Source organism: Lycium ferocissimum, chromosome 12, assembly GCF_029784015.1.
Source record: "Lycium ferocissimum isolate CSIRO_LF1 chromosome 12, AGI_CSIRO_Lferr_CH_V1, whole genome shotgun sequence".
Taxonomy (NCBI): Eukaryota; Viridiplantae; Streptophyta; class Magnoliopsida; order Solanales; family Solanaceae; genus Lycium; species Lycium ferocissimum.
Window position 1 is genome coordinate 51,681,553 of NC_081353.1, and position 14,547 is coordinate 51,696,099.

The 14,547-nt window shown below is 39.6% G+C and overlaps 1 protein-coding gene across 1 annotated transcript; it reads left to right on the forward strand.

The window, feature by feature from the left end:
* The first annotated feature begins 12,284 nt into the window (after nt 1-12,284).
* LOC132039434 (cytochrome P450 CYP736A12-like) lies at nt 12,285-14,547 on the forward strand. The gene is made up of 2 exons (XM_059429916.1): nt 12,285-12,516; nt 14,372-14,547. Exons 1-2 carry the CDS (start codon nt 12,285-12,287, stop codon nt 14,545-14,547), a joined length of 408 nt encoding a protein of 135 aa, XP_059285899.1.

Below are 14,547 nucleotides of genomic sequence, written 5' to 3' on the forward strand. Positions count from 1 at the left end.
TATTACATATACTTTAAAGGGCTAGTTCAGCACCACATTTTAATAACGTCAATTGGCTTCAAATACAAAGTTAATCACTGCCTGTCACTTTTGAATACTAGTCCCCTTTTTCTTCATGTAATTAATCAATTATTCTATATGTTATTGCTTATATGCAAACTATCGTATTTTCCACAAGTCTTATTTTAAATAACATTATTACCTTTTCCTTTAAAACTTTAACGATATTTGTAAGTTATTTCTCAAACATTTAGAATACTATATTTACACTTAGCCTAATTAACTCTAAGTACAATTCGGATTAACCATTATTAATGGAACTTAGAGGATGCCTAATACCTTCCCTCTAGGTTAGTTGAACCCTTACTCAGATCTTTGTGGTTTCGTAGACTTTAAAAACAAATCAACTTTAGATAATTACTTTAATTAATTTTAGGTGCCCTAATTCACCGTAAATAATTAGGTGGCGACTCCTAATTTTAAATAACCTCGGAATTACCGGGACGTTGTAAACTATTTTGACTTAGGTTAAAATAGGGTATAACAGGTGGGCGTCCATTGGATGGACTAGAAATCAACGAGTCATTCCCAGATGAGCAATTAATGGCGGGGTCACATGACATGATCCCTTGGTATGCCGATTTTGCTAATTTTCACGCGAGTGACATCATGCCTGAGGATTTAAACTTCCACCAAAAGAAAAAGTTTTTGGGTGATACCCGGAAATTCTATTGGGATGAGCCATATCTATTCCGAGTTTGCGCTGACAATATCATAAGGAGGTGCATACCCGAAGTAGAAATGATGCCCATCATCGAAGCATGTCACTTATCACCGGTTGGTGGACACCATTGTAGCTCAAGAACGATGGCTAAGGTTATTCAAAATGGCTTTTATTGGCCAACAATCTATCAAGATGCACATGACTTTGTGAAAGCTTGTGATCAATGTCAAAGGCATAGGGGTAAGCTACCGATGACACCGATTTTTGAGGTTGAATTGTTTGATGTATGGGGCATTGACTTTATGGGTCTACTTGTGAGTTTGTACAACAAGAAGTACATTCTTGTGGCAGTGGACTGTGTGTCTAAATGGGTGGAAGCCGTTGCGCTCCCTAATAATGAGGGAATGAGTGTCACCGCATTCTTGAAAAGGCATATTTTCTTAAGGTTTGGAACCCCAAGGGCAATCAGTAGTGATGGGGGCTCTTATTTTTGCAACCGGTTATTCAAGACTCTTCTTGAGAAGTATGGAGTAAAGCATAAAGTTGCCACCCCATATCATCCCCAAACAAGTGGACAAGATGAAGTCTCAAATAGGGAGATCAAGAGCATACTCTCCAAAACAATGAATGCTAACCGGTCCGATTTGTCAAAGAGATTGGATGATGCTCTATGGGTTTACAGAATGGATTACAAGACACCAATTGGCATGTCTCCTTATCAATTGGTGTTTGGAAAAGCTTGTCATCTTCCGGTGGAACTTGAACATAAAGCGTTGTGAGCCTTGAAAAAGTTGAATCTAGATTGGGGTGATGCCTCAAACTTGAGGATGGAACAACTTAATGAGCTTGATGAATTTCGACTTAGAGCTTATGCTAGCTCTTCACTCTACAAGGCCTGCATGAAGCTCTTCTATGATAAGAAGATCTTGCAAAGAGAATTTAGCCGCGGGGATCGCATATTGCTTTTCAACTTAAGGCTCCGGTTGTTTCCCGGAAAGTTGAAATCCAAATGGTCTGGCCCGTTTGAAATCACCCAAGTATTCCCACATGAGCAATTGAACTTGTTTTCCTAAGTGGCAATAAAATTAAGGTGAACGGGCAAAGGGTGAAACATTACTTGGGATCCCTAAATGAAGCAAAGATTATTGAGGTATTCGTCCTTAATGATCCATGAAAAGGTACCAACGTCGTGCTATGAGGTAAAATCAAGTGCTTCTTGAGAGGCAGCCCAAGTTTCCATTTTCATGTGTTTGTTGTTTTTACTTTCGTGATGTTTTTTATGTGTGTTTAAGTGTGTAGGAGTAAGTTGTGTGCACAAAAGAAGAAGAGTTGGGAAACTGTCAACAGGCATAACATGTTGCAGCACATGCCACTCGCATGTCATGCCTGCTGCAGCACCTGCGTCTCACAGGTGGTGCAAAATTACAGGCCAAGAAGGTCAAATTCTCTGTCAAGAAGTGCAAAGGAGGTGCACAACATGCGATTCACATGTTCAACATCTTTTGCCTCACGTACGCGAGTCGCATTTGTGCAAGGTAATCTGAAACCACGGTTAGTTGATGACCCGACTCGTCTTTGTTTTAAAATTTCAAATAAAAGGAACGTAACTGATGGTTTCATCAGTTACGTCCCTTTATTTTCCCTCTCCTCTTTCATCCCTCTTCCCTCATATATCATTCCATCACTCCAATCATTCCTAATCACACCACGAATCATAACTAGGGTTTCTTTCTAATTCAAAAACTTTGGCAAAGCTTTTTCAAGTATGCTCACTTTCATCCACTCTCAAGGTGTGAACACTCTACCATTCTTTACATTAAGTGATGCCTAAGAAGTGTTTCAATCCATGTCATTTCCATTCATTTCCACTTATTATAATTAGTTAGTTTGGTGAAGAATTGTCTTGTGCAGTTTGTGGGTTGTTGGAAATTGATGAACAATGGGGAATTCTTGAGTACCCATGCTTGTGTAGTCATACTAGGTTGATAAAAAGTGGTTGTTGATGAATAATTAGGTGACAAATGGGGAATTCTTCAGTACCCATTTTCATAATAGTTGATTGTTGATGAATGCTCATAACATGTTTGATGAAATGCCTAAATGACCCTTTGTGCCTAGATTTTGTGGAAGTGTGATCATTTGGCAAACTTGGGGAATTCTTGAGTACCCAAAGCATATCACTTGTAGAATAGGACCCACGATGCCCTCAGAATACCGTAAAAGTGACATCTTTTTATGAGGCATAACCATTGAACATTGGCTCGAGTGATTAAATAGCTTTTTCCAATGATAGACGGGGTGACAACCTTCTTAAGGGAAATAGTTACATAAGTATGTTCTTGTGTGTGTGCGAATGTGATTGCCTGTGAATATGTGTTGTGTATATATCACTGTATTAAAAAAATAAAAAAAACAAGCAAAAATGTGTTTAGTGCTTCACCTGCGTGCAGTATCTGTGAGTGGCATGTTGAACATGTGAATCGCACCTGCTGCACCAGGTGTTGACAGTGAAGAACAAAAATGAAGTTCACATTTTGTAGCACCTGCGACACTACATGCGAGTGGCATATCATACATGCGACTCGCATATGGTGTTTTGCAGGTGATGCATGTCACACCCCACCCTTAGTAAGGCGTGACTGGCACCCGGCGCCCTACGGGAACCGAGTGAACCAACTTATAACTTGCATCCTTCTTGTCTCGAATGGTAAAGACACGGCAAAGGGCTAAATATGAACATAACATCATGCATAAATATATGTGCAATGGGCTACGATGCCAACATAACTACCGATACAACATAACTAAGATATACACAGGAACTGTCTGCAAAGCCTCTATGAACATGACTGAAATATACAAGTTGGGACAGGGCCCTCGCAATTCATATATATATATATATAGACTTAGGCTCGGCAATGCTCCAGGAAGAAGTGGAGCCACCAAATGTAACTGGTACCTAAAGGCAGCCTACGGTGGAAGATCCTCGTCTCGTCTATTTGCACCTGTGGGCATGAACGCAGCATCCACAAGAAGGGACATCAGTACGAACAATGTACTGAGTATGTAAGGCATGAATAGTAACATGATATAAAAACGAAGATATCAAAAGATAAGGTGAGTGATTATACCTCGTACACTTTCTCAGACCTCCGTCACGTAAATTAACTTGTCTATAGAAAAAAAACATTTCATACACATCCATACGCAATATACACACATTTGCATTCACATACATTTACCATACATACATCTGTCATATCCGTACCCGGCCCTGTCGGGACTCAGTGTCATCCGTACTCGGCCCTGTCGAGACTCGGTATCATCCGTACCCGGCCTTTTCGGGACTCAATATCATCCGTACTCAGCCTTTTCGGGACTCAATGTCATCCTTACCCGGCCTTTTTGGGACTCGGTGTCATCCGTACCCAGCTCTTTCGGGACTCGGTGTCATGCCCAACTGAGCAGTGGGAGTACAATGCATGCATACATACATACATACATATATAAACATAAAAAAATACATAAATGAAATCAACATCATAATTAGCATTATCATTATCACTATATCATTCTTTGAAGGATCAACCATCGTAAGATGAAATCGAAAATGTCATGAGAGTATCGAGAACCATGAACTTAAATAGCATTAAAAATAGAATCGTCATCGCTATATCTCACCTCGAAAGGACAAGTATTATGAGGTGAGATCAATCACAAAGAATAGTCTCAAGCTCATGAATAAGCTCAATAATATTGTAAAGATCACGAGATTCATAGACTTCTAGCATTTGTGGAAGCAAGGATATTATCGATATGACACAAAGGTTTATAACAAAAGAATCATGTCTTTAGAAAGAAAGGGTTTAACATTAACATACCTTTCAGTTTCCTTGGTCACTTAACGTTATTCTTCCAAGCCTGCAAATCTACACATAAGCCATTCATACTATCATTAGGCACGTTGTCACCCACTTGTCTCAAGCATTTAAATAAAATCCCTTTAGGATCTGTCGAAATTCGGGCAACATCTCCCCTGTTTATATGCCTAGCCCGAATTCATAATCCAGCAACCAACAACAATAACAACATCAACCACAATATTATCAATACCAATATATTCCATAAAACGTCCCACACAATGTTCTATCCAATTTCTCCACCCATAAATTCACTATATGATCATTTAATAACCTTTCCCCCGTAAATAAGTTTAAATCAATATAAATAAGGGAAGATTCATACCTTTCACCCACTAGAACCACAATATCTTCAGTTATCACCTTGATTCCAAGTCAAGATTCGTCGCAGTACAATATTATAATCACAACTATACGTTATCCGGACCTAAATCCGGAGATTTCACTTAATTTGCGTTAAAATTTAGTGGGCGGAAGTTGGGAGAATTTTTCAGAAAATTTGGGAAATATTTGGACTGAAAATGAGGGATTTTAGCCCTTATATAGTGGGTTGAAGTCGGTGGCACTGTAGCACTGTAGCAGCGCGCGACCTTTGCTCTGCCCGCCTAACTTATAAAGCCCATAATTTTCTACTCTGACGTCGTATCGACAAACGGTTTGTTGCGTTGGGAACTAGACTCGACGAACTTCATTTTAGGCTTTTGAAACACCTTAAAAATCCTAATATACCTGGAGATATACCCCTCCAAAGTTGACCCAAAATTCTGTCCAAAATTTTGCCAACTTTTTCCAAATTTTCGACAAATTTATTTTCTTCGATTTGCTTGGTCTCGGAGTCTCCCATAACTTATTATATGAACTTAAACCCTCGTAACCGTAAGGTTGGCGCATATAATCTCATATATCCTTGAAGGTAACTCCAATAACCGTACTTAAAACAATCATCAATACTTATAAATTTCAACGTACGAAACTACGGGGTGTAACAATGCAACCCTGCATTGGTGTGTTTTACCTTGCTTCTTTCCTCTTACTTAAAGAGAACCATAAATATTGGGTATGTTTTTGTGTAATTCGCAGGATGGCTAGAACAATAGAGCACAAGGTGGAGGGAAAAAGGCAACAAGATAAGCCTCCACCTCTAAAAGAAAGGAAAAAGCACCGACGGATCCTATCCCCCAGTTTGAAGAGGGGATACATAAGGCTTCCTCACCTGAAATCGAGGATGCCATCACAAGAGGTGAGAGAAGGGAGGCGGTGGAGCAAAGGTTCACTATGCCTGGATCCAGAGAATTGTACAAGGCTTGGGTAGTTATCAGACCCGATGGAAATCCAGTCCCGGGTTTCATTGTAGAAACGAGGGTCACTTTGAATGGTCTGTAGGACCAATGCCCGGGCATCATCCACAACCTCGAGGCCTTGAGATGGACATATTTCATGCAGCCGGCTGAATATTGCCCAGCCCTTGTGATGGAATTCTATGCGGCTTATGCGGCCAAGTTAAATGCAAAAATCTCACGCCGCCAACCTAAGAAAAATGTGAAACACTTCTATTCGATTCCGGTTCGGAGGAAGGATATTGATTGCGCTGCCGATACCATAACTTTCATCATATATGAGCAGCGAAGAGAAACAAACCCTATTGAAGGTTGGCCTCCGGTGAATTCTGATTATGAATTAAGTATGGAGAACCCGGAGGAGTAGCGAGAATGGGTTGCTTCAGTGATTGCCTCAGGGACTCCGCCATGGTTGGATCCATCAGTCTCCATTGAGAAGAACACTTTCAACCACGAAGTTAAGTTTTGGCTATCACGAGTATTCTCGTGGGTGATTCCTTCCAAGAATAGCACCGACATACCCATTGTAAAGTGTATTCTCATTGCTTCGCTCATGTCCGGGCACCTCGTTAATGTGGGGGTAATTATCAAGGATGAGATGAAAAATAAGTCCACTAAAAAAGGCACATCATTCCCTTTTCCTTGCTTGATCCTTTGAATTATGCCGTAGAAAGAAGGTTCGTGATATTCCTCCGGTGGACAGGATGTTTAAAGCTGACCAAACGCTAGATTACACCAAATTGAAACCGAGGGATAGAAAGAGAAAGCGGGTGAGTCCAGCGCCGAGAGCCTCGATGACAGTACTTGATGCTCACATTCTTGAGCAGGGACTTGGCCACAGATGATGATATTACAGCTCCTAGTTCTATGCCTCTTCGGGGAACGACCCCTCAGAGTGCTCCATCTTACGGAGTGCATGCACCCCATTCCACCATCCACCACAGCAGCTCGTGGGGTTTCTAGCGAGGGTATGTGAGTGATTCGGGCAGTGGATGCTAAGGTAAAGTGGCTTGTGGAGAAGCTTCCTAATTTTGTGAAAGAGGCTCTTGAGGCAGCGATGACACCATATACTCAGGCTGTCATAGATATTCGAAATGAGCACGACAAAATTAAGGAGCATGCATACCAGATAGATCTTCGATTAGAGCGTATTGAGGAGGGTGGTGAAGGAGGACTTCCAGCCATTCGGGCAGACCTGACAAAGGTCAAGGAGGATATTCGGGTACTGAAAGTTCTGGATATTGAGCTCAATGCACCCATTCTACCATTCGGTGCCTCCTTAATCTCCACTGTGGCCACAGCACTTTCCATGTCTTCGGGGAAAGGAGTTGAGGAGGTGGCTGAGGAAGAAGAAGAAAATTAGGAAGAAGAAGAGAAGGAGGAGGAGGAGGAGGAGAGTGAGGAAGAGTCCGAAGATGAATTTGAGTGACCGCCTTTGGTGCGACGGAGGCATGCGGCCGAGAGATGGCGCCTCGAGGAGGCACGTGTCTCGGCACGGAGTTCTTGTGTGAAAGAGATTGACACATTTGTGGTCATGCAGCAGTCCTTTGAGGCAAGCAGAGAGTCGGGAGAGGGAGGGGGGGGGGGGGCACTTCGGCCCGGAGGGTGAGGCCGGTTCGTGGCCGGCTTAAAGTGATATACCATTACCCCCATTCGTAGGCCCTGAGATAGTGACACCCGAGCCAGCGACGACGGTGGGTGGTATTGATGAGATGGCCCCATTGATAGTACCTCCATTGGAGGTCCTTCCTACGGATTAGACACCACCGGAGGCCTTATGCATCCTTTGTGAGCTACTCATCTCTTGTACTACATTTGATGCATTGGGGACCTTTGGATATTCTTTTGTTTGGGGTGGGATAGCTCATGATTCATTTTTTTTTTAATGTTTCGGGTACTCTTAGTTTTTCATTGCCAAGTATGATACTGATGGTTGATCAGGTAATAGCATAAATGTTTTCATCTTGTTTTGTGTCTCCATCTTGTTTTAATAATACTCCTCCCAATTTTTTTAGTGCATATATGTACTTAGAGGGAAGAACACTAACAACGTGACTCGTTTGGTGACATAGTTATTTTTGCAAAGCATAGAATGATGGGTTGAAAGTAATCGAGAAAATGATCGAGTAATCCATATGCCGTGTGTTGTGAGATGTTATTGTTCTAGTCTTGTGCATAATTGTGATCTAGAACTTGCCCGGAAATTGTCTCAAGGCAAAATCCTAAACTACACTTGTTTGAAAGAGGATATTAGGCTTTCTTTGGATCGCCACTAAACCTAAAAATTCTGACTATTGCATATCTATCCTAGTTAACCCCTTTTCGAGCCTTAGCTTTGTTTTTCTTTTCTTTTATTGCAACCTTGTGACAAGCCCTGCCCCTTTTGCCCTTGTTTTCCCACCTTTTGGCACCCTATCTCCCTAAGTGAGTCGAATACGCTAAAATAGGCAAAAACACCTAAGTTTGGGGGTGGTGATTGGCAAGAAATGGTGCGGTATATGATGGAAAGTTAAAGGGCACACTAAAAAAAAGTGTGTTTATATATATATATATATATATATATATATATAGTTGTAAACACGAGTGTGTAAATAATGGTTGTGACTTAAGAAATAAATGGGGAAGCTAGGGAGGTAATAATGGTGTTGGCTAAAGGAGGTACTAATGGGGTGGTAGATGCTTAAATGATGAAAAAAGGACGAATTAGGTGAAGGAAGCATGTTCGAGAATGCTTAGGGAGACGTTAAGTCACTCTTATCCAAAATACACCCCACCTTAAACTCGAACCTTCATTACAACCCGCAAGTCCTAGTTGATTTTGAACAAAGTGTGTTTACATTAGTGGAGAAATACTTAAAGGGCAAACTTATGGCATCGAATTTGTGTACTTGTACATCATCTTTCCTGAGTGTGAGTTGTTCTCTCCTTATTCGTCTTTTATCCCATTTGTTATTTGTGAATATGTGTGTTGTGGGACTTTCTTTGGTCTTTGTGTGAGGGCGTGTGGATTACTAAGCTTAATGAAAGAATTACTTCTTGGAGCGTCATTTGAAGCCGTTCCCTTAAAAGCTAGAGTAACATTGTGTCACCAAGTGAAACGTTTGGTTAATGCTCGACCATTGAGGAACTGCACCATGTTTGGCAACAAGATGGAGGGGTAATCATCTTTTAAATGTATGAGTTTAACTGATCATTATCATCACTGTAGTTCCTTATCAATTGTCATATGTTATAGTTTTGCTTTAATTGCTTGAGGACAAGCAAAAGTATAAGTTTGGGGGTGTTGAAGTGTCGTGAAATTACGGCGCATTCGATGCCAATTGCTTAGTATTTTGTGAATCCTCAAGTACTTTTGATGTCGTTGTCGTGTTCTTGGGTTAATATGTAGAATAACAAGTCTTGGAAGCAACATGAGGCAAAATGAAGTAAAAACAAGCTAAAGTGAACCAAAACATCACCTGCGAGTCGCACCTGATGCAGCAGATGCTGCACCATAGCTGTTTGAAGATGCAGTACCTGTGAGACTTTGGTGCAACTTGCGACTCGCAGGTTGCACATGCGACACCAAGTGCGATTCGCACCAGATGCGCAGGGGTATTTTTGTCTGGAATTTGTTCCCGTTTTGGAAAGTCTATAAATAGATTTCTAGGGTTTTGGACTCATTATTCCACATATTTTAAAGTTGTCTTTTTGTTGGAGCTCATTTATTATTGATTGGTGAAGCTGTTAAGAGATTCCTTTGCTTTTGCCATCTTCTCCATTCAATACTTTTGTAAGCGTTATGAATACACTTTGTATTATAGCTTTACTTTTAAGGAATATTAGTGGCTAAACTCTTTAGCTAAGGTTGTGAGAGCAAATGTGTTAGTTATGTGATTGAGTTTCATATTCATACTTCATTTATATGCTGATGGTGTTTTCTTTAACTCTTCAAGCATTAATGTCTTGTGATGGTGTACAACATTAGTTGTGCCTTAATATCATTACTTTGCTTGGAAAAGAAAGTAGAGGTTAGGAAAAGAGTTAATAGCAACAATTTGGGTCATTAAATTTCTCTAATAGCTTGAGCTAGGAATAGAAAAAGCTAGTTTAGGCAAAATGAGTGTTCTCATATAAAACTTTCTAGGCTTGGAAAAGCCTAGGATGAAATTTGCTAATTTGGTTGGAAACTTTTGGCAAGAACCACGTGACCCTTGGTTTAATACACCTAGGCATATGAATGAGTTGAAGTGATACCCAAGCGCATTACTTTCCATTGGGACTGCAACCTTAGTCCTTTTTACCAATAGTTTACATCGTATAACTACTCTTAATCATTAATGAACAAACATCAAACCAATTGCTATTATATCCCCCTCTCTCTTGAAATATAGACTAATAGTCGAGCGTTACACTTAACAAGTATATTTCTTCATTGTATTCTCTGTGGGATTCCTCCCCAACCTCGTTGGGTTCTATATTTGACAACGACCGCTTACTCCTAATATTAAAGGTGTAATTTGGGCGTATCGTGGTCTAGTGGTAGAGCCCTTTAATGCCAAGGAACATACCCGGTTTCTATTCAAGTTGCTACATTTCATTTTCTATATATATATATATATTTTACATAACCGACGGAGTCCGTCGATTTTCGAAAAGTGACAAAACGTAAATCGACGGATGTGTTACGTTGATTTTCCTTCGATTTTCACTGAAAAACCGACACAGTCCGTCGGTATTGGCCGTCGATTTTTTTCTTTTTTTAGTAGTGTATATAGCACAATAATTAACAGCTTAAAATATTTAAAAGGCAAAGAAATTCCGGTAAAAAAAAAACTTGGTTGACTCTCGAATTCCAACTGTACCACATAAATTGGGACGAAGGTAGTATTTTGTACATTTACACGACATAAGTGTTTACCCATAAAATCGGTACAATTGAATTTGCATAGGTGGTAAAGGACACGTGGATCAATATGATCGAATAATGAGATAAATAGCAATAGAAATTAATATGAACGAAATCTAATTGAAAATAAGGAGTTAGAATAGCCTGAGCCTTGAAGAAGTTTTTGAGCTAGAGTCTCCAGGCAAGCGAATAATCAGAACTTTGCTTAATTGAACGAGAGCAATTAGAACTAAGAGCAAAATAATTGCAAGGTATTTCTTGTATATATTTTCAGATGAGAAACTCTATTTATACTTAAGTTATGGGATACAAGTTCCATGAATCATGCCCTCTTTACTAGCAATATTAATGCTTTGACAGTGAATGATAATAAAAGGTATTAATGCACATTTACGACCGGAGGAAGACGTAGGATTTCTTGTAGCGGCTCTGCACTGAATGATGTTTGATTGGCGAGTTGTCATGCTTCTGCAGGCCCTTTATAGTTTCTCCGGTAGCGGTTACCAAATTACTTCTTCGGAGCGTCATATTCTTTCCCGCAGCCCTTCGCTTGCTAACTTGAATCTGGCATGTCACCATCGCCATGTGTCATTTTTTGATACGTCCACTCGGTGTCTATGGATTTTGCCCTATACAATAAGAGGAAGGTGACTTGAGTCGTTCCAATTGCATACTCTTAAAATTTACCTGTTCGCTCGAGTCACAGGAACTAACTAAAGGAACCGGTAAGTGATGTTGCTTTCTAGTATGTTGGAATATAAAGTATGTAAAAATAAAGAACGCACGATTTTAAGTGGAAAACCACCCTGAATCAAAGGTGTAAACCCCTCGCACCACACCTGTGTGGGATTTCAACTAAAATAGAACCAAATTCATATTACACTGGTAATCCTAAGATCTGGTTACCCTTCCTTGAGAAGATTATTGATAAACATATCCAGTCTCATGACCAGAAGCAATCCAAAGAATTTGTGGACACCATGTTGGACATTATGCAATCAGGAGAATAAGAATTTCAGTTTGACCGTTGCCATATAAAAGCTATCCTCTTCGTACTTTATTCAACCCATTAATTTATACTTCTGTTATTATAAGCTCATCATACAATTAGATTTGTTTGTATTAATCTCCCCTATTTCCTTTTCTATTACAGGACATGCTTGTTGCAGTAATGGACACTTCCTCAATAGCTGTAGAATGGCTACTGACAGAGCTTCTTAGGTACTCCCATGTGATGAAGAAGCTCCAAAAAGAGTTAGAAGTGGTAGGCCTTGAAAGAATGGTAAGAGAATCAGACTTGTAGAAGTTGATCTGTAAAAGAGTACATGAGGCCGCATTCTATAGTGCCACCAGTGCCTCACGAGGCCATGGAAGATTGTGTAGTCGATAGCTTCCATATACAAAAGGGATCGGGGATGGTGATAAAGTTTTATGATGTTCAGAGGGATCCAAATATTTGGCCTAAGCCTGACAAATGTTTGCCCCAGAGGTTTGTTGGGAGCAGTATAGACGTTCATGGACGTGACTTCCAGCTTTTACCATTTGGCTTTGGCAGAAGAAGCTACCCTGGAATGCAGTTGGGAATTGTTCTTGTTCGCCTTTTGTTGGCACAGCTAGTGCATTGCTTTGATTGGGAACTTCCAAATGGTATGTAGCCTTGTGATTTGGACATTGATGAGCACTTTGGGATGGTAACATCCAGAGAAAAACATTTACTGGTTATTCCTACTTATAGACTAAGCGATGCTTAATCTCAAACGGCATAATATGGTACAATAATCAATTAAAGGAAGATCTGTTCACAAAAATGGAGAAGTATATAAAGCATAAAAAGAAAGATTATATAGTGGAGTTGGCTGAATTTTTTTGCCTTAATCAAAAGTAGACCTCAATGAAAACCATTTATTGGTTATACAATCTCTAAGAGTACGGACAGAGTGGCAACTAGATATCTAGCACAGAAATTTGAAGTTCACCAAAATTCATTCATATCCATCCATCTATATAAGGAAATACAGCAATCAAGTTTAATGTACATTAATAAAGCACCAAGAATGATTAAAATTACTGTAAAGAATGCCAATGAACTTGTGAGATTGCAGAATGCTGCCTCAAAGCTTCCTTAATTAACGTTGCTATGCAGTTAAGCTTTTCCAGGTTCAATTATTCTCCAACTAACTCTTTCTGGAGTTTCTTATCACACTATGACTGTACAAACCACCAAAAGGATCATAAACCAAATGTTACACAGTTCAGAGTGAGATGGAAGATAGATTATTGGAAGTACATACTGATAACCAGTAGTAGTAGTAAAAAGTAGAATAGCATATACCAAATAATATAACTTGGGATGCAGCCCGGGATGGACAAGGAAAGCAGTAAAAGTAATTAATATAGACGCCATGGTAAACCAGTAGATGGCTTACAGCAGTCTGGAAGCTAGGTGGATCAGGCAGCCGCGCTACTCGCTAGTGCTGGGAACTGAATTTGTGCAAACATAAAGAAAATAGAGGAAAGGTGATATGCCCCAAAAACTGTTGAGATGCGTGACTAGCACTTACATTATTCACATACCACTATACACACACTGAGCGAACCAACCTTACCATGCATCTCATGCATCATTAACAAAAGGATGTGAAAAATTAAAGTTCGACTTTTTGGAAGAATAAATATAGTATCGTGGATATTTTGAGAAGTTTCTAAAATGGCCTAGTGTAGTATCTTGAATACTTATCTTGAAGAAGTATTTGGATATTACTAGAGTATTACCAGAAGATAAAGTTAAATACATTTATCTAGTAGATGTATCTAGAAGAATATCTAAAACCAACATATTCAAGATAGTTCAAGAAGTCTTCTTCCATAGCAAAGTTCTCCTATCTAAAATTATTACTTCTCCTTTCATAGCTTCCTCTTCTTTAGTTGAATCTTCTAATCTTAGTTAATAATCGGGTTTGCGGTAGATTCAACTAGTTTTCTGAATGGATTTGAGCAGTCGTGCTAATGAACTGGGGATGGAATTGTTGAACTAGTCCAATCACAAGGTATAAAAGACATGTATGAAGTCATACCTTGTTGGGAAGGATTTGTGGGATGTTATTAACGGGAGTAATACAAGTCCTCCTGCCAACGGATCAAAAATTAGCAGCACTTACATAAAGGGAAAGCAGATTAATACAAGCAGGCCTTCATCTTGGAGAGGTCCATCTCCCACAATTTGTTTGATCGTATAAGGTGAAAATCAACTAATGAAATATGGAGGATCCTTAATTGGTTATTTAACAAGATGTATGAAGTCCGGTTACAAATATTGTAGAACGAATTGGCTAACACCACTCAAGGCAATTTTTCTATTGCCGAGTATTTCTTGAAGAATAAAAATTTATGTTCCGATATCTCTCTATTAAATTCAGATGAGGCTATCTCTAAAGCATGAATAAGAAGAATTGTTATTTTGGCCTGAAATAAAAATATATTCCCCTTGTTACATTGATTCAAGGATGGGTTCAACAACCATCCTTGAAGGAGTTTGAGAATTTGTTATCATCACAGGAGCTACTGGCTAAACAAATGGCTAATGAATATATTAAAGAAGGGAAAGGAAATGCTCCAATGTCCGACAAGAGAAACTTCAAAGTGGAAGCAGCAAGTGGTAGGGCACACTCTCAATTCTAG